Source organism: Emydura macquarii, unplaced genomic scaffold (genome assembly GCF_026122565.2).
Source record: "Emydura macquarii macquarii isolate MOO-44397 ecotype Brisbane River unplaced genomic scaffold, CSIRO-AGI_Emac_v2 contig_1043, whole genome shotgun sequence".
NCBI classification, from domain to species: Eukaryota; Metazoa; Chordata; order Testudines; family Chelidae; genus Emydura; species Emydura macquarii.
The window spans coordinates 15461830-15480375 of record NW_027131180.1 but is presented as its reverse complement, the minus strand read 5'-3'; the positions used below and the strand labels follow the sequence as shown (position 1 = coordinate 15480375).

Below are 18546 nucleotides of genomic sequence, written 5' to 3'. Positions count from 1 at the left end.
TTTCCCCTCCCCCCCTTACCATATTATTCAGAATTAGTAATGTTGCTGGAATGGTGGTCAGGCACAGAATGCACTTTATTCTCAGACCAGGCCACAGTGGATAAATTTGGAAAAGAACATGTCATCATCATCTTGAATCACAACTTTGAAATTGACTTCTTGTGTGGATGGACCATGACTGAACGCTTTGGAGTGCTGGGGGTGAGTGATTCTGCGAACTTTCCCTTCATCTGGGTTTAATATATATATCCTGTGTTTGGTTTTTCTTTGTGGTGGGATTTTCCAAAAAACTCCCGTTGACTTCAACGTGGTCAGAGCTAGGCAAGTGCTGAGCACTTCTGAATATCCCAACCTTAGTGCTTTCGTTTAGGTCTGACATATATAAATAATCAAAAGTCACTGGGGGGGTTTTCTTCCAGAGTTCCAAAGTTCTTGCTAAGAAAGAACTGTTGTATGTGCCCCTGATTGGTTGGACGTGGTACTTCCTTGAGATCGTTTTCTGCAAAAGGAAATGGGAAGAAGACAGAAATACAGTTATTGAAGGATTAAAACGTTTGTCTGATTACCCTGAATATATGTGGGTAAGTGTCCGATCCTTTATATATAGTGTCTCCTCGGCTTAGAGTGGAATGATGAAGACTGTATTTGTGTGGTGTGTTAGCTTCATATTTAAAAGTGTTCCCTTCTTCCTGTGCTTACATGTGAAGTGTATAGCCGTATGCCTTGTTTCAGGTGGCTTCAGCAGATACTAACCATACTTCTTTGTGAGGTGATGCCATTACACTCTGTTATTGGCTTGAATGCCATTTTGAAAATTGTTGGGAAACATGCATAAGTATTTTTCGAAGTATTTAGCAGTAGAAACCTAAGCTTTTGTGACTCAAAACTGACAACTTGTTTTCCCTCCTAAAAGGATGAAGCCACTTCCCATAACTCTCTTTACACAAAAATAAATTATTCAAGTTTTCCTACTGAACTTGTGAACCTAGGCTAAATTTACCAGGCTTTAAATAAACATATCCTTTTAAAAAAAAAGAAAAGAAAAGAGAGAGATTCGCAAAGGTTGTAGATTACAATGGAAAGTTTTGCATCAGTGCATTCTCTTTGCTCAGTAAAATTGTACAGGCTTTTGAGGAATCTGCAAGAATATACAGAAGTCTCCACCTGCCTTTGAAGTACACATCTCCTTTATATATACACCCACCAGTTCACTAAGCTCAGTTTTGTGGAGGAATATTACAATAATACAACATCCATAATTAAACCAGAAAAAAAGTTTAATACTCTGAAAGATACCTTCATGGCTTCACATTTTTGAGCTAATGTATCCATGACTTCTCACCGCAGAGAATTTAATTTGATCTGAGTCTATTTAAAAATAAATTCCGTCAGTCTTGAGAACCTGTGTGATACATTTCAGTCTCCAAATGCAAGCTAAAAGGTCCATGTTGTAAATTCCTTCGTGGGCCAAAAGCCTCATCTCCAATAGTACCAAGCATCGCTATAAAAGGTGCTGAAAAGATTTTCGCTCCACATAGCACCTACCATGCCCAATACATCGCAAAATGTTTTACAAAGTAATTAAACCCGCAGTCCAGTGGCTATGTGAGCAGATATAGTCCACAAACAGCGTGAACAGAAAAGGTTTTCTGAGAAGGGGAAAAGTTGTTCAGGACAACAGCATTATCTCCAGCTCTTTCGCAGCATAATTTTTATTGAAAATCATCTTTTATAGGTGGAGCTAGTAGTGATGCCTACAGTTAAGGTGGCTTCACACTTTGCATGATAAGCCCCTGTGGTCAGTTTCTTATGCTTAACCATCTGGTCTGTGCTTGCTCTCTGCCTCAGACTGAATGTTTTAGTGAAAATGGTTGTCACTTTTGAGAAAGAGGCTAGTGAAACAGAGGTAGTTTTTGCCAATATTAACAAAAAAAATAAAGTTACATAAAACTACCTGTTTCAAGAGCTCTAGTGCCTCCATTTTGGAACAGTCAGTTGAAATTTGAAAGGGAGATAGTCCTAGGGTTAGTAAAATGCTTTATGTATTCCCCATAAAATACACCCAGAGTTATATACCCTCTTCAAATCAACATTTGCTCATGATCAGTAAAGCCTGCTAGAGGCTTGCTGGTAAAATCTCTGAACATTCCATCTTCAGAGAGCATGCTTCCACCCACACTAAGCCTCCTAAATGGCAGACACAGAGCTAGAGCTCCAGACCAGGGGTTCAACAGCAGCAGTCACACTTCTCCCATTGGTTTTGGGGAAGGTGCCCTTGTTTGGGAGTTATGAGGAAATTGAGCTCTAGTCTCAGCTCTTCTACTAACCAGTGTTGATTATGTGCACTTCACAGCCCTTATTATTGAGTGAGGCCTCATACCCCTTAAGAGGCAGACAGATATCATTCCGAAACTTCACAAGTAAAGTAACTGCCGAGAAGTTGCACAAAGTCACTTCTGGCAGAGTTTGGAATTGATATTAGGTTTCTAATAGGGCAAATCTCATCTACTTAGCCACATTGTCATTCTGTAACCACTCAGGCACACTCCCTCCAGACTAAGAAATAGAAACCAGGATTCCTGTTTCCCCAAGAGCCAGAAATGGAAACTACCATTCTTGTTTCCCAACATATCTCCACTGTCTATAACTCTGTAAGCCATAGGTAAAGTATGTCTCATGTCTCCTCCTGTGGCTGGCCCACATGGAAGATAACAGCCTGCTACTACTACCATTTATTCCTGTAGTTCAAGTGGTTAGAGGTCTGTGCTGCACAGTTAAAGGTCCTGGGCTCCAGTCATACTGATGGCTCAGAGGGTCAGTATGGTTCCATGTGATGGAATTTCTGAGTGGGTTCAGATTGTTTTTAAAAAGCCTAGGAAATGTATATACAAAAATTACATTAAAAGAACTTTTAGGTTACACAGTCAAGCACTCAAAAGTTAGGAAACGCCAGAATTAAGGTTGGCTGTATGAACTTCATTGCGTCTCCTTGTGCATTTGCATTATGGTAATCTTTAATTACATAATCCCATAGTATTTGTTGTACACTACTCCTGGCTCATTCAGTGAACAGGATGGGCAGTGAAGGAGGCAGAGATTGCAAGAAGAGAAGGGCAGTTATTATGTTTAAGGCACTTGACTGAGACCCAAGAGAGATGGTTTCTTCTACTCTTGTCACTGCCACATCACTGCCGTGTGATGTTTGACAAAGACTTTCATAATGCATAGGCATGATGGTGTTGAATTAATATTGCATTATGACCTTCATTCTGGCATTTCCTAACTTTGGAGTGCTTGACTTTGCAACCTTAACGTTCATTTAATGTAGGTTTTTTTATGTAGTATTTATATATACTAAATAGAAAGGTAGAGAGACAACAGCACTGATACATAACAGATGTAGGGTGACTTTATCAAAATTGAGAGAATTTCTGGTTTCCACATTTTTAGCAGGACTTTCTTTTCAAGTGCACTGAGAATTACAGCAATTAAGCATTGTAATTTAGTGCTACTATGAGTAGTATCAATTTTCCCTTTCTGGCTTTTCTGTGATGCAGAGACTTGTGTACACACAAGTTTAGGCATGCAGCAATGCCACTGAGCTAAAATGAGGCCAAGAGAAGTGGGAAAATAGGTTCCAGCCACTCAGAATGGCCAAAAATCCAAATTCACCTCTGTGGAGCCCAGAAAATGTACCTGTTTTTGTCTATTCCTATTAGTTTTGCTTCTGGCTTCATTTCCAAAAGGGGAAGATGTGGGGTGGTGGCCTGGGAGCCACAGATCTGTCTTCCCTGTGCTTTCTTTAAGGCGTGTAGTGGAGGATTTCAGCCTTTGTCAATAGCTACCTGGAGTGCAGTCGAACTGGTGGTGCAAGGGTGAGTGCATCAGTCTCCCCTTCATCCTGCCCTAAAAAAGGAAAATACTTAGATACTTCTGGCTAATATGTTTGCTTTGAAATGGGCATGTATGTGTTTGAATTGCCTTCTCTCACTTACAATACCAGCCCCTCTCATGTTATGACTTTTCAGGTATTTTTTCCTATAATGCTCTTTTAACCATCGTCAGTTATAGCATTAACCTTTTAGATCTGTATGACCTTAAATTTGGTATCAGTACTTACGAGGCTTTACTTTTATATTACCTAGATCAAAATCTGCTCTTCTTAAAACAAGTGCAGATTCCACTGGCTTTAGTGAGATTTACATCTTTGTGGCAGAGAACAAAATTTCCTTATTTAGTATTGGAAATTATTTGTTTCTTGGAGCTGAGTTGGAAGTTGAAACTGAAGTCATGGTCATGAATTTTTGAGTATTGTGACTTTTAAAGGAAGTAATGTTTCAGCTGGAATTGGAGGGGAGGGGTACATGTATGTATGCGTATATGTGTAACTTATTTGCTTGATTCGAAAAAAAGTAAATAAACTGAAATCCAAAAAGGTGCTTTAGTTTTATTTGCATCTCTGAATATTTGCATATGTGTTCCACATTCTTTGAGACCAGGCTCTCATTATCTGTGTTCTGAAAGTGGATACTGTGCAGCAAACTGCTGGTTGTAATTCTCAGATAATAGGATCTATATATTCAGTTATGCCACTGAAGAATTGTAAGATGGCTCTGATGCCTGGTATCTGAAGAACAAAGGAGAAATGGGGTGTGTCTGTCTGTCCTGTAAGAGCTCCAAATCTGCACTGCACAGTCATTTCTTCTTATGAAATACCCTTGTTTTCCCTCTTGTTTGTATGCTAGTTTCTCCTGTATTGTGAAGGAACTCGTTTTACAGAGACCAAGCATCGTATCAGCATGGAGGTGGCTGAATCCAAAGGGTTGCCTAAACTGAAATATCATCTGTTGCCCAGAACCAAAGGTTTCACCACTGCTGTCCAGTGTCTCAGGGGAACAGGTATGGGTGAGCTGATGTTTGTTCTAAACCTTACAAATAATGTGCATTATTATGTATTAAAGTTCAGCATATTCATTGCATTTGGTAAGTAGGTGATAATACAGACTCAGGATTGCCCTGGGATGACATCAAGGTTCATTTGAACCACTGGAGTCCATTTGCAAAACAATCTTTAAAATGTATTAATTTGTTATAGTTTTAATTTTCAAATTAATACTTTCTATCTTTAAACATTGCGTAATCAATCAGCTCTCACAACACTCCTGTGAAGTGATGGATATACTCTGCCATTGATTAGATTGGGTAAATACTACCTGTGGGTTTTGAAATATTTTGCCACTCAGTTTTATTAAAACAATGTTTGCATCAGGGTTTGTTTCTGTTTAAAACTTGAACACCAGCGAACTCGATGTTTGGGATGCTGAGGTTAATAGCGATATTTTCTGTCTTGCAACAGTTTCAGCAGTGTATGATGTCACACTAAACTTCAGAGGAAACAAGAACCCATCTTTATTAGGAATCCTTTATGGAAAGAAATATGAAGCAGATATGTGTGTAAGGTGAGCGTCTAATAATGGATGTGATAAGTACAAGGTTTGTGTTTGGACACTGTGTGTCCAAAACTGGTAGGAAAATGTCATTCATCACCCTATCCCCTGAGGATGTTCCTCTGCATGCCCTAAGGATCTTCTGATTTCCCTATGGTTCAAACTAGTCCCATTTTCAAGAGCCCATGTAACAGCCATCACCTATCAGGCCAGAAGAAACTAGGTAGAACTTTTAAGAGTGGAACTTTTAAGATTACTCCTGTAATCCGTCATTCGCCTCCACCCTCCAGAATCAAGAACGTGAAACCAGTCATGCCCTCCCTTCAATTTTGCCATGTGGTGTTGAAATCCTTCCCAAAATGAGCAATCTCTCATAATGGATTGTGTAGATCTGCATAATATGATAATTCCTCTCTTTTCTTATGTGACTTAGATTATCACTGAATTCACAATGTTAATTTTAATGAATTCATACAGAAAAACGGTAAAACAGAAATATCCTATCACCCATGGGTGAATTCTTTTCACAAAATGATCACTCCATATCAAACCCTGGGAATTTAAATTCATAACTCTGCTAGACACTAAAAACCATGGATTTCACAGACATGCTGGTTGTTTTATGCCCCATTTCAACAATTTTTAACACATTCTGCTTCCTATTAATTGCCCTATGACTGCAGAGGTTTTTGATTGCCAACTTAATTTTAAGTGGTCTCTTACAACATGTGTGAACCCCTTATGCTTAATAATCTGTCTCTCCTTGTATTTAGCTTGGACACTCTAGTTTCCTTCTCCAGACCTAAAGAAGAGCTCTGTGAATCTCGAAAGCTTGTCCCTTCCAACAACAGAAAGTTGGTCTAATAAAAGATATTACCTCACCAACCTTGTGTCCCTCATAATCTGGGACCAATGGCTACAACAACACTGCAAATAATTAAGTGTTGATATTTAAAGTGTCGTCATTAGCATCTGAGTTAGCACCCATTGAAATAAATCGAGGCAGTCAGTCCCTCACAACTACTGTTTCAGACCCTCTGCTAACTAGACAGTTTCTATTACCTTCAGCTTTGAAGATTTTCTCCGCAATTGAAACAACTTGAGACTTCCTTTTAAAAAAAAAAAAAAAACCGCTGCGATTCCGAACAACAATTGAGAGGTCTGTCTCTTCCCTCCCCATTTTGTGTCTTTTCTGTGCCCCATGGGAGTATGAAACACTACCTTACTCTGCTAGAGAGGTTGCTGTTGAATAACCTGAGGGTTTTTTTTTTCTCCTTTGGGTGTTGAGCACTTCACTGGAGTATGCTACCACCAAGCTATTGGCCCAGTTTATTCTTCTTTTCAATACAAGTTGTTGTGTGTTGTATTGAACCTGATTGGGGAGGACTTCTTGGGAGTCTCTCCCAGGCCTTTAACATTGTAAGGTAGCAGCAACAATTTTGCAAATTGTAGAGCAAGAGCTGCCAGTCTAGAAGCGGGTGAAATATATGCTGTAGTTGGGGATGGAAACCTGGTACAATTCCATTTGACCATTTTGGGAATTATCCGGGCATGGAGAAGGGACAGGCATGCATTCAGAAATGCCTTCAGGAAGTTTTCCAAATATCTTTTGCAGTTGGATAACTCAAACTGATTTCACTTTCTCTCTTCACGCTTGCCGTGTATGTATTCCCAATGAGGAACGTATGCTTTGCTAAGTGGAGAAACAAGTTACAAATTAGTAATAGTGCATTGCATATGTGCTGAGTATGATTTCCCTAGTCAATTGTAAGTGCCCACAGCATGGAAAACTAGATATGGGTGAGTATGTACAAGTAAATATCTGGATATTTGTGCATTGAAACAACAGCTTCATCCACTTAATACCAATGTGTGGCTTTCAGCCAACCTTAGAGAAGAGGCTGGGGTATTAGTGCTAGGTGAGCTTACCTGACTAATTGTGCCCCGTTACTAAAGTAACTACTGAATTGTTTAGTCTGCTCTTATTTTAAACATACATATTTATTTGTGAGGTGAATGTGCCTTTTTGAGACACTTGACTGTGTTTGAAACTACCTTATTTAAGGTTCTGGGAGGGTGTGGTGGGGCTAATGTCAACTGGAAACAGTTTTTCCAATAATCAGACATTCCTACAATGCTGCTTTGGGCAAATACAAAACTGATTCTGATCTTTCCAGACGTTAAACACAAGTACAGTATGGTGAGCACTCGCTGGTAGGTTGTAGCTAGCATGCATTTCCCTCTCACAGGCTGTATGGTTCTGTCCTCTTACTGAAAACTCAGCACATGTGGCATCCTTGATGAGCCTGCAGACTTGGCTTAGGCCAAAAAAAGGAAGCCATGTGAGTTCAAGTTTTGAGCATAAGGTATATGCTGTCCGCTGCACAGAGATGAGTGGCCAAGTCTGTTTGCACACTTTGCAAGTCTTCATTCATAATGGACTCCAGAGAATTGAAATAATCCTCCTAAATCATCAAAATGGTATTGCTGAGAATACCCTCTAGTGGCGATTTCAGTGCAATGATGACTTTGGAAGACAGCTTTCAGTGAATGACGGTTTTTATTATTGGTGCAATCCTTCTTGATAAAGCTAGTCTCAGAAACTAAATATCACGTTAGTGATTTAACTATCTACAACATGTTGCCTGTGTCTTTCAGAGCACTGCGTAGCACTACCTTTGTGTGTGTGTGTGTGTGTGTGGGGCCATTTATATTTTACAGATTATTTTTCTGCATGTATGAACTGTGGACCTGGTCATTGGCCAACTCACTGATATTTTTTTTTCCCATCAGTGTCTTTTCTGTTTGCCCAGAGGATTCAGATTATCATCAACCCTCCAAAAGAATGCTACGTAACTAAGGATGTGTGAACCTTGTTTGCAAACTAAACTTTGTAGAGAGTCTCTTTGAAGAGCTTGGTGCTGGTTTACTTGGACCTACTAAGGCAGCATTGCTCATTGAATCTCCTCCCCAGTTTCTGAGGGCTGACTTCTTTGGCTCTGGAACTGGGTTCCCACTCCCCCAAGTCTTCAGGGAACCAGAAGCCACTTGACTCAACTCTGCCCTGGATAAAGTAGCAGAATTGGGGAAAATTCCTTGCCCCTGCTGCAGCAGAAGCATAGAATCTCCGTAATTCTTAGTTGTTTATGTAGTCCAAGTGTATGCTCCAGTGTGGTTCTCTTACAGTTGAACACTAGCGACTAAGGGATATCCCAGCTAGAACATGTGGTCTAGAGTGGTCCCAAGGAGCATGAGATCATTCTTGCTGCCCTAGTTCAGGGGATGGTCAGACAATTTTCTGCTACTCTCAAAATACTTTGGCATTTTTATGGGAGTGGGTGTTATGGCCTTTACTTGGCCACCCATAAAGTTGCAGGCTGGGGAGTGAAAAGGGTCATCCCTTGTCCTCCAGAAGATGACAAGGTGTACAGTCAGAATTAATACAGGTCATGGGGGATGTGCCTATGGGAAAGGAGATGGTAGTGAACGTGGGGCAGTGTTACCTGCATCATCTCAGGTGTACAAGACTGTATGAAACTGGACTAGCTGTTGGCTGATTGGATAAGAACCCTAAAACACTCTTATTTCAAGTGGGTTTAGGCTCTAGCCAAAAATATGCCCTGTGTATATCCAGAATTACAACTTATTCTGTTGGGCCTGCCAAAAGTTCATGTTGTTGGTGCTGGTACGATACCATCTTTTGACCAGCAAATCAGCAGCAGATAATCCCAGGGTCTGTGCAGAATCTATACATTGCAAAGCAAGAAGGCTGGCACTACAGGGGAAGTAATTTGAAAGCTGGAGATTGATCGTTGGGAGGGCAGAGTGATTGAGAGGACGGTAGAATGGGAGGGAAATAAGCATATTGTCACTAGAAGGGGGATATGAAGAGGGAAAGGTTTCAATAGAGCTGGTTGCAATTTTCCAAACTTTGATTTTTCAACCAAAAAGGGTGATTGTTTTCGCTATGAAAATGTTTGTGACTAATTTTCCAGTTTGTTGTCAGGCTCTATTTATCAAAATGTAAGCTAGAGTTTATTTATTAACCACTGATAACTCTATTGCAGATGTAGTAATAATTGAATAGGAAATACATGTCTTTCTGAGGGACTCGGAACTTGATAGGAATTATGTATTCTGCTGTTGTTTCATGAATGCAAATATCTCAGTGGGAACTGGGGGTGTGGTGTCTGTTAAAAGCTATCTGATTCTTATTTGCACTGCTTGACTTTGGTAATGTCTACAATTTCAAAACTTATGACTGTTTTTGCTATATATTGAATTGCAACTCTTCCTTTGAAAAGATCTAAAGTAAAATAAATATCTGGATTATCTTTTTCTTTTAAGACTCTTTTTTTTTTTAAACCCTCTTTAATAAACCAGGAGATTTCCTCTTGAAGATATCCCTGTAGATGAAAAGGAAGCTGCAAACTGGCTTCATAAACTATACCAGGAAAAGGTAAATGGCTTTTTTCTCTTTAGGATCTGACATAAAGTAATGTTCTAAGGAGTGCAGGCATGTCAAGAGCTGAGCAATGCACATTCAACCTTTGGAGGGAGAGAGAAAATGGGAGCACTGTGTGTAATTTGGCAGCTATTTCTTAGGTTGATTTAAGGAGCAGTGTTGGCAGGCTCTGAAGTGAGCCCCATCCATTCCTCTTTGACCACGGAATGGTGGTTGTGCTTTGAAGGAAACGCTGTGGGATTTTACAAACCCTCCCGCCACCTCACTGCCGCCACTGGGGGAGACCCTATGTAACCTGCTCTTTTGCTACGTCCTTCAGATTTGGGGTATTTTTCATATATTTTAAATGCTTGTGTTCCACCTATGGATGTTTCTAGGGACTATAGACACATGATCATTCTCAACCAATGATGGCCCTTCATTTTGGACACATTTAACAGAGTGAGACTCTGTGCTGCAACTTTTTCAGAGCTAGTCTTTGTTCTCTCCTGCCTACTCGTCTGTCTCTGTCCACTCACCTGCCAGACCTCTGCTGCCGTTTCTGACATGATGCAGGCAGATCTGTTAGTCTGCTGTCAGAGCATATAACTAGTGCATTCTCCAGGTGCTCAAAAGTTTTCTCCAGGTGTTCAAAATTCTTTTTCCTAGCTGGTAAATTTCTTGACTAGAGACCTATGCGGAGAGGGAGAGAACTGTACATAAAGTTTGCCCTGTGTTTATATAGATTGGACTTGTGTCCATTGGTACATAAGTTTTGAAATTAATATCTTGATTTTTGTGCTGCTACTGTCATGGAAAGTAAAAGCACAGAAATCCTGATACTTCTAAGCTTTCTTCTGTCTTGGTGACCTGTATCACAACATTTCCAAACCTTCACTTAATCGGTAGGCAGGCAACAAATTGTTCATTAAGGTTCTTGGCATTCTCATCCCAAGTTTCACTTTTGTTCATTGTAACCGTATTTATTGTAGATCCTGAAGATACTCAAAACAATTGGGGCAAAGGGACCAAGAATTGTTTACAAAGAATATTAGTTATTCTCCTCCCCTCTTGCATCTTGAATGTCAATGTGTCAAATAGACTTAAGAGTCATTTGAAAATTATGAAGATACTTCATGAAATATCCTACTTTGGTAGATGAGTGTTGGAGCACATTTTTATTTTTTGCTTTTTCATTCATTTCGCCCTCTCTGCTGTAGAGTAAGTGTAGAGTTAAGGGGGAACAGCAGATAGCACTCCATTTCACATGCTATGGACAGAATGCTCTGCATTGGCTACAGTGGCGAGTTTGATGTTTCTTGTTGACGTTGACATTGACTGTATCAACACTGGTGTCAAATTTTGTTAAAGTGGGTTTTTTTTTACATAAATTAATCTCAGTGGTCTTAGAATATCCACTCTAGCGGTGGAATTCCTAACGTGCTTTCTTTGTACAAGGTGTACATGTCTCAGAAAGGATTTATTATTAAGAGGGAATGCCTAGAGCATGTCATTTTTTGATAAAGTCAATGGAGGCTAAAATAGCAATAGGTTAAATAAATGATTTTTCATACGATATGCAGCTTACAAATCATCATCTTAAACTGAGAAAATAATGTGGACACAGTAACCATTTGGCTGATGTTTCTCAGTGCCACACTTTTCTAAAGACTTAGTTCAGAGCTTATGGATTTCTGAAGTTCTGTGGTTATGGTCACAGAAATAAGCCTCACAGTATTTTTGGCTTGCAAGGAAATGCTGTCCCGGCTAGTCAGCTTGTGTTTTGTCTCACTCTGTTAGCTCCAAATGGAGCACTTTTCCGCTGCACCTTCTATAGATTGTTCCTGACTCTATGGTAATAAAAATAGGAAGGAGGAGCAATAGAGATGCACCCAGCACAGGACTGGGAAGTGTCTAAGTAGTTCTCTGGGGTTAAAGCTTCTCTGAAGTCTGAACACATTGACAGCTGGGGGGTTAGTATACAGTGGTGGAAGTAGACTGACAATATTTGATTTCTGTTTATATTCATTTATTTTTAAATAGTGTTCAAAATATTTGTTTATAGTATTAACTGACAGTTGTCGCAGCTTAAGGGAATGCCAAACAGGCCACAGAAAATACAAATTCCTGCCACAGACTCTAATAGTGCTTGCCACAGATGTGGGCTTTTATGGTGTTATAGAATTCTATAGTCTTGGAACTATTCATGCAAAAATTAACATTCCTGAATCAGGAACATTCTTTTTTTTCCCCCCTCCCTCTCTCTCTCCCAGGACGCTTTACAAGAGATGTATAATCAGGAAGGCATATTTCCTGGTGATCAGATTAAACCTCCTAGAAGACCATGGACTCTCCTAAACTTCCTCTTCTGGGCAACTGTCCTCCTCTCTCCTCTCTTCACATTTGGTTTTGGAATTTTTGCAAGTGGATCACCCCTTCTCATCCTAGCATTCTTGGGGTTTGTTGGAGCAGGTAATGAAAATTATTGAGAAGAGAGAGATGATGCCAAAGCACAATATATACATTAGTGGCCATTAGCTCTGATGAGTTCTGTGTATGATTACTGTTACTGATACTTGCAGAAATTGGTTATTTTGGATGAAAATTCAGAACAAGTTAAATAAGTTTCCATTTTTGCATAGAAAAGCAATTATTTCAAAAGTCTTAAACTCAAGCAGGTTTGTCTCTTATCTCATAAGTTATATTGAATATATTAATTAATATTCACAGAGTAGCCTCTTCATGAGGGGTGAAGCGCATTGGCTGGGTAGCGTGAAGAAGTTTGCACTGAGGTTGTCCATACTAAGTCTGTTCCGTCATTAACTGAAGACGTCAACTTCCAGAGCTGTCAATACAGCTTCTTGTAACAAATGCGCACTAATTACACTTATATTGTTTCTTTAAATCTGGGCTGCCCTATGGTTTAATGATTTAGCACATGTACTTGAACCTAAGCTTCAGTCAATGGAAGCTGTGTGCACAGATTGGAGACAGTTCATGGCCTGAAGTCACTACTGATTTCTCAGTCTGTGGCCTCAGAATCCAATCCCAATGGCCCATCTGGTATCAATTCTGTGTAATGTTATCATTAAATCAGTTGTAATATACATCCAATTTCTGTTTTATATTTTAAAGCTTCCTTTGGAGTCCGTAGACTGATAGGAGTAACCGAAATAGAGAAAGGCTCCAGCTATGGCAACCAAGAATTCAAGAAAAAGGAATAACTCACAGCTGCAGCACAGCACATATAACCAGACTATGGTATCAAATTAACTTGATTAAAAAAACACTTAGAAACTATCTTTTTCTTATTAACTGGTGACTAATATTAATGAATAATACTTGAGCCAAGAGTGAAGAAATTGGAAGAATCAAGAGAAGAGAAAACATCAGCTTTCTGCCTGTTTAAGGACCACTGTATTCAAACTTGGGGTGAAAATCTGGGCTAAAAAATGGTAACTTTTTGCTTTGTTTGCAGAGGGGCCGAGAAATACTGGACACAGCTACCTACTTCTTCAGATGACCACTCACACTGGTTTATCTTTCAAGAATCTGACACTCGCTTTGCAATAGGAGCCATTGAATGTTTTCTCTTGCTAAAGCCAATTTAATATTTGTTGTTTCCAAGCATCAGTGCTGAGTGTGCTCCAGGAAACACAACCCATCTGAAATTCACTGACAGCAGCTCCTTGGGTGAAAGCCATTTGGAAAGGCCATTTTATCATGACTACAGACAAAATCCAATTTGTATATTTTATTGAAGGCACTTCTTATTTTCAGACAACGTCGTATAACTTCTGTACCACAAGAAAATGGATAATGGAATTTTGATGGAAGTGGTACTTTACTGATAAGCACATATTGTAGATCAGATTCACTAGTATTAAGACAGTTTAAAGGCTTTTCTCCCCCCCCCCCTCCCCCAGTCGGTCAAAGCTCAGTTAAAGCTCAATACACCACTTTGGTTTTTTGAGCACTGTATGCCCTGTTTCATACTTTACATGCCTTGGATCTGTGTTTTGCTTTGCTTTGCTTTGCTTTGCTTTTTTTTTTAGCATTTTTTGAGATTTGGACCTGTGTTAAGAAGGCTATTTACTCAGTTGTCCTGAAGTTTCTTGCTTATTTCTGTTCATGTTTGTCATCACCAAAAGTCACACTCTACTGATTGTCCCCCAGAGCAGTCTACTGAGAAAATCAGCATAAACCAGCACAGCAGTCTTGAAAAGGATTTTTCTTTATCTGCAGCAACACTAAAAAGAAAGGGTGCCATTAATGTCTCTACTGAAGTGATGCTCAGACTTCAGTGGTTCAGGAGCCAAATTAGCATTACCCAAAGGAGCCACAGTAGTGTGAATTGATGATTTCATTGACCTTAGTACTATATATTCATATTTAAACAGAATGACGGGAAATATTTAGTTTGTTTATATATTATTCTCACAGCAAAATGACTGACCAAGTATTATTTTGTCAACTACAGTTGGCCAGTAACATAGTAAAAGCATCCTGATTGGTTAATAATTTAGATTGGTTAATAATTAGATCACACAGTGTTTTAATATCATGTGCTGCAAAGAGCCGCAGGAGACACATTAAAGAGCCACTTGCCACCGTCTGAGTATCACTTGCTCTAGTGTTTAGGGATCAAATCCTGGCCGCACTGAAATTAATAGGAGTTTTGCCATTGGCATCAATGGAGCCAGGATTCCACCATTCATGATCTGACTATATAATAGTCTGTGCTGCTTTTCTTAGCTGACTGTGGTTGGATACTGATACATGGTATATTGCTAGATGAGCCATGTTGTTAGAGGTGGAAACACTAGCTGGGGGTTGGGGTATCTTCAGGGGTTTTTAATATTTACAGTTTTGATCACTTGGCCTTTGGGCTTATTGTTGAGAACTGGAGATCAGAACCTTGACTGTACCATCTCTTTCCAAACACAAGTTTTAAGGTTCTGCAGAGTGCTGTTGTATGTGTATTTAGATGGGTATTCTGCTTATATCTTGAAGTTGAAGGCTAAATTCTGCATTCTGCTATATTCCAGAGATCAGTGAGTGTGTTGTCCAAGTATAACTGAGGGCAGAATTTGACCCTAAAGGTTCAAATGATGTGGTATTGACTCTCATCTTAATCCAAGCTCTGTTTGAATATTTATTTCAGTTTTGTGAAGGCCAGATCTCATTAAAACATTGATTTATTTTTTCTTTGCTGTGGTAGCCAAAGGTAAAAGTGTCCTATTTTACCTTCTTTTCATACTCGCTCTAACATCTTCCTCACAGATATTGGCCCTTAAAGATTTTCTTTTTAACTTCACACTTTAGAGTAATTTCATTGTTTACAGAAATGCTGCATTTGGGGTTGTTCATCATTACTTTTCATGCACTTGACTCTTCATTTGGGATCTGTTTTAATGAGAGATTTTTCAAATTGTCTTATGGCATCCATGTCTTTTGCTAGATCCATCCCCAGTTATGCATTGCGCTCTCAGCCCCAGTGTTAGAATGCCATGCTTCCTAAGGGAAAAAAGGGTGCACAACTCTTATTAACTTCAGTGGAAGTTGAACACTGGCTTCTGAGGGGTAGAACACAGCCATGATTGTGTGTTTTCTTACCAGGCATTTTTTGCACTCTTTTTAAACAGTTAGAATTCTGAACACTGATAAAGCAAAGTCTCTGGTTTTCTTTGATGTTTTCTAACCAGAGGATCAAAGCAGGTGGGCTTGCTTTTTTTTCCTCTTAATTGGGTAATGTTTATAACTCTTGCTTGTTAGGAAGACTTAACAGATGCTGTATACTTGCTTTCTGAAGATGATGCTCAACATATTTAAATTGCACTTGCTTTGGTAACAAGAGCAAAGCAGGAAGACCACTGGTTATACTTTATAGTTACCTGTGAGCAGAGGCCTTGCTACTGGTGACACTACCAGAATTTACAAATCTTCCCCTTTCTTAGTGGTGGGAAGGAGGGGTTAGGTGGTAGGCAGGGAAAAAGATTAAAAATCCCTTCTCTTTATAGAGGTCTTGTCTCCTCTTAGTGCATGCAATTCCTAATTAGAGTTAATGGGATTAGTGCATGTACATCAAGGGGAGAATAAGCACATGCCTAATGTATTTTATTTTCTTATCATAAAATATTGGTCGTGCTTTGTTTTGAAAGTACAGTAACTATATTATCATTTGCTTAATTTTTACTGTTCTAAGCAGACATATCGGTAACCATTGGAAAACTGAAATGTACAACATTGCACAGTACACGGCACAAACAGTGCAAAACTTTTTATTTTGAACTTTCGTCTCTTCAGATAGCTTTTTTAAAATATATAATTATATATATATATATATATACAGAGTATGTATAAATTAACATGATTGGAAATAGCTGCAGTAAATGTCTCTAATGAAGATGAGCAAGTGGCTTGGATTGGAACAGTGAGCATAGATTTTATATTTTTCACTATTTTCTTCTGGTTTAATAGAAAATAGCTTGTATAATTGACTGCCAAGCCCTCTGAGAGCAATAATAAACAAAAATATATCAATTTTATTTATTTATTTTTTTTGGTCTTTGATTTTCACCCATGATTTTCACAATTTTAATAAGTCTTTTAAGAATCTGAACACATTTCCCCTTTTGTCCCACCCATCTTTCAAGGCTTTAATTGTTAGATCTTTTGGATTAAAATTCAGATTCTCCAGCTGTAGACATGGGGTCTCAGAGGAGCTTTCACAGGCAACTACTGAGGAGGTTAGCCCTGAGTCAGGAAACAAATGGCTTCCTAGACTGAACGTGCACCCATTTTAGTTTCTGGGCCTTGGCAGCACCTTAGCATTGGCCTGGAGGAGGAAGTCATGCCCCCTCAAATTCCTATGTGCAATACCATGATAGCATCATGCTCACCCAATTCAGCAGCCTTGTGGAGAACATGGTGGAAGAGTGCTTGCCGGCTGCTGGCACCGTTGCATCCCATCAGTCATAAAAGCATAACAATTTGTTGCTGAAGGAGGACTCCCTGTGTTTCACTAATTGGCATTTACAGCCTTTGGCTCAGAGAGGTCTCTTGCCAAACATAAGCTGACTATGGCTGATAGTCAGAATGTGCTCTTGTATTGACTTTGTGTGCCACTGAGTGAAATGTTTCTCTTGGGCACAAAGAACATGGGCAATGCCCTTTGTTCTGCTTTAAACCACTTTGAAGGGCTCTGTACACCTACCTGCTGATCAATAATGAGGATTATGTCATTTTTCCTGGTTGCCTAGTATTCATGGAAAAAGCGCGCATCTGTTTCTCTGTAGCTTTGTTGTATTCACCTCTGTGTTGTTCATCTTGTCTCCATCTACCACCCTCTGCAAGTTTACTTGCAATGTAATGTCTGCAGACTCTTCTCTTCTGACGCCTCAGGCGGAGTCCCAGGGCTTTCCAAAACATCTTTTGCAGTGCAGCATATCTTCTAATAGAAGTCACTATGCGTGTCCATGGATTTGTCTTCCTGTCAGTCAGTGTTGTTTTGGTATGTTCAGTAAGTATAAAGTGGCATATTATTAAGTCTAAGTCTGCCGATAACATGATGTCATTGGTACAGAGTAGAGACTTTCTGTAGAAGACATGTCTCTTAGGGAAGAAGATGGTTCACATAAGTACATCATTACTTGGTTCCTGAGCTCTCTGAAATAGACCAAACTAACAGGAGGGAATTAGCACTGTGACTCCGTTAACATTGTGTGTGTGTGTAGATAACCAACAGTTAGTTAATCTGAATTTGATTTTAGTTGATGAAGGTGCAGTGTCTGCTGGGGAATACCCAAAAAGATATCTGTCCTGAGTGCATGCACCTTTCATTAAGGGAATGTTGGTTTTCATACCATGCTCAAACAAGGCAGAATGCTTTGGAGTGTTGCAAGAGGCATAATAAAATATCCATTCCTTTGGTGTCACTTAGCCAAAGGCATTTGTCAAACATATCCAAAGTCAAAATAAACAGATATAGCCTAGCTAAGTAACACACACACATGCACACATAGTAGGTCAACTTGAGTGTGGAAGAATGTTCATGGACTTCCCTTGACAACAGTGCGACTCCCCTAGATGTGCACACATTAATGCTACTAAGAGTTAAGCCGCAGGTCTCCAACAGTTGTTAGTCTACCAGTTCTGATTTGTGATGACTAATATAGGCTCACCCTCTTGACCTTATTGCTGAATCTATTCTCAAGCATTGTGCACCACAACTGCTCACTTGCCACACATCTGAGTGCTCTCTAACCTGTGATGGAGCTTGGGCTGCTCCATACCCCAAATATTGTAGAAAACTGGGTTCAGAAGCTGATAAAGGCCACATTACAGGTTAGAATACACATAGCTGAAAGAAGGAAGGGTGCTGGCTTGTACAGCTGACTTCTTGATCTGGGAAACTAAATAATTGCTGGAAAGCTTGGAAACCACACTGTGAAACATGAATGTAAAGGGCTAGATTCTGTTCACCATTAGGCCAGTGCACAAATGAAATGATTCCACTGTAATCAGTGGAATGACACTGCGTACACCAGAACTGGGATCAGAATTTGTCCCAAAGAAGAATCTACCCTCCTAGTGTAGTCAGGAGCTTCCCCATAAGACTAGGTTTGTATCCATATGGAGAGGGAAGAAGTGGCA

At 39.6% G+C, this 18546-nt stretch overlaps 1 protein-coding gene across 3 annotated transcripts in view; it reads left to right on the top strand.

The window, feature by feature from the left end:
• Positions 1-16434, top strand: part of AGPAT3 (1-acylglycerol-3-phosphate O-acyltransferase 3) — a 125204-nt gene extending 108770 nt beyond the window's left edge. For 2 of the 3 annotated variants that reach the window (XM_067545170.1, XM_067545172.1), the window contains 7 exons: positions 32-201; positions 420-581; positions 4746-4899; positions 5357-5459; positions 9831-9906; positions 12165-12363; positions 13027-16434. In XM_067545170.1, coding sequence (XP_067401271.1) covers positions 32-201; positions 420-581; positions 4746-4899; positions 5357-5459; positions 9831-9906; positions 12165-12363; positions 13027-13115 — 953 coding nt within the window. In that variant the 3' untranslated portion in view covers positions 13116-16434. Of the gene's footprint in view, positions 1-31; positions 202-419; positions 582-4745; positions 4900-5356; positions 5460-9830; positions 9907-12164; positions 12364-12626; positions 12711-13026 lie in introns of those variants that run through there. The other variant, XM_067545171.1, reaches the window with a different exon arrangement.
• Positions 16435-18546: the final 2112 nt, after the last annotated feature.